The 2,364-nt window shown below is 31.3% G+C and overlaps 1 protein-coding gene across 1 annotated transcript; it reads left to right on the top strand.

Annotated features, from left to right (window-relative positions):
* Positions 1-444: 444 nt before the first annotated feature.
* Positions 445-1,161, top strand: LOC141690638 (uncharacterized). Its single transcript, XM_074495419.1, has 2 exons — positions 445-583; positions 944-1,161. Exons 1-2 carry the CDS (start codon positions 445-447, stop codon positions 1,159-1,161), a joined length of 357 nt encoding a protein of 118 aa, XP_074351520.1.
* Positions 1,162-2,364: the final 1,203 nt, after the last annotated feature.

Below are 2,364 nucleotides of genomic sequence, written 5' to 3'. Positions count from 1 at the left end.
TCAAAAGGATTTTAATATGAGACAAAGGCGGTGGGTCAAAATTTTAAAAGATTATTATTGCACTATTGAGTACCATTCAGGAAAAAGGAAATACAACGGCAGATGCCTTAAGCAAAAAAAGTAATAGCAGTTTGTCAAATCTTCAAGTATCTTCCATAACATCCTTGACTGAATGGAGGGCAATGAATGTGAGTTTAGATATTGAGAGTATTAGAGTGTTGATTGCTACAATGAATATATGACCAGTGTTGAAAGAGATGATACAAGAAGCACAACCACATGATCCAAAATTTGCAGATATTAACGAGAATGTGAAGAAAGGAAAAGATACTAATTTTAGACTATAAAGATGATTGACTTATGTGTGGTGAGAGAATTTGTGTGCCTTATTTTGATGATCTACATCAAGAGATTTTGGATGAAGCTCATAATACACCATACGTTATGCATCCGGGAACAACCAAAACGTATCAGACTATGAAACCTCATTATTGGTGGCCTGGAATGAAAAAGGAAGTAGCAGAATTCACAGCAAATTGTTTGACATGTCAACAAGTGAAAACAGAACATCAAGCTCCAGCAGGTAAGTTACATCATTTATCCTTTCCCGAATGAAAATGGGATCGTATTACTATGGATTTTGTTATGGGTTTACCTAAGACTCAGAAGGGAAATGATGCTATATAGGTTACTGTTGATCATTTGACAAAGTCTGTTCATTTTCTACCTATTCGTTGAGGTTGTACACTTGATCATCTAGCTATATCTATTGATTCTAACAGGGATCCTTGATTTACATCACGACATTGGAAAAGTATTCAAGATGCCTTGGGTACTAGGTTAAATTTAAGTACAACATTTCATCCTTAAACGGACAGTCAATCAGAAAGGACAATCCAAACTTTGGAAGGTATGTTAAGAGCTTGTGTACTTGATTTTAAAGGTTCTTGGGACGAATACATTGCTTTAATGGAGTTTGTATACAATAATCAGTTTCATAGTAATATTGGCATGACATCATATGAAGCATTATACGGAAGAAAGTGCAGAAGTTCGTTGTATTGGGATAAAGAAGGTACGATGATCTTAGAAGGGCCTAATATTGTTCAAAATACGCTTGACAAAGTTAACATTAAGAAAGAGAAGTCGAAGGCAATATAAGATCATCAAAAGAGTTATGTTGATCAACACATACAAGAAATGGAATATTAGATTGGTAAAAAGGTGTTTTTAAAATTATCTCCTTGGAAAGTGGTGATGAGATACGACAACAAAAAAAAACTTAAGTCTACGATACATGGGACCATATGAAATTATTTAGAGAATAGGACCCTTAGCTTATAAGTTAGCATTATCTTTGGAGTTTTCTCATATTCATAATATTTTCCATGTTAGTATGCTAAGAAGGTATCGTTCTGATCCTACACATGTTTTAAAAGATACTGAAATAGAGATTCACGAAAATGTGAGTTATGTGGAAGAACCCATAGAAATTACAGGTCATAAGATCAAACAGTTGAGGAATAGGGAGATACCACTTGTTAAGATATTATGGAGGAATCACTATAGAGAGAAAGCAACATAGGAAACATAGGAGAGCATGATACGTCACTATCGCTACCTATTCAATGATACAAGTATCTAATTTCGAGGACTAAATTTTATTAGGAGTTGAGAGTTGTTACATTTATATATCTAAAAATACATACACATTTTCATATTAAATATAAATATAATTATATAGGAAGTTAAATATCATAGAATTGATAATCTGTAAAATGATTAAATTTTTTATGTGTCCTTGCATGATATACACTTGGTATTAGAATTTTTGGAAATTTAGGCATGCATGTTAATTATTTGGATTATGAATCTATATAATACAATATATAGTAGTAACTTTTTATTAAATATATTTGTGTTATATTTAATGTTATTTATAAACACATATACACATATAAATCTGAAAAATGTAATATCCGGGAAAATTATATAAATATTATATGTTAAATGAATAAATATTATGTGTTTTATAAGTTTAAAAGTGATTATTGCCATGATATTAAATGTTGTAGCTGTTATGTGTGTTTCCATGCGAACCAGAAAATTTTTCGATTGATTATTATGTGTTTAAACTGCAATTATATGAATCGATCTGTAATCAGGACTCGTATTTACTTGCGTCTTTATCGAGATATTCGTTTTATCTCGTTTATGTACATTTGAATGTATTTTATGCGTGTTCGGATTTTTCTGTTAACATAAGTATCGTTTTCGTTCTCGAAAATGAACGGACCGAGACCCCACTGAGACGTTAAAGTCCATACAATTCGTGTTTTTATTCTTATAAAATTATCTATATTT

Source organism: Apium graveolens, chromosome 10 (genome assembly GCF_009905375.1).
Source record: "Apium graveolens cultivar Ventura chromosome 10, ASM990537v1, whole genome shotgun sequence".
NCBI classification, from domain to species: Eukaryota; Viridiplantae; Streptophyta; class Magnoliopsida; order Apiales; family Apiaceae; genus Apium; species Apium graveolens.
This window is presented reverse-complemented; position numbering and strand designations above follow the sequence as displayed.

What these genes read in the sequence shown, in the direction of transcription:
- LOC141690638 (XM_074495419.1), top strand. Translation starts at nt 445, where the DNA reads ATGCATCCGGGAACAACCAAAACGTATCAGACTATGAAACCTCATTAT. An exon ending in AGAACATCAAGCTCCAGCAG is followed by an intron (nt 584 to 943) that starts GTAAGTTACATC and finishes TTGATTTTAAAG; the next exon opens with GTTCTTGGGACGAATACATT.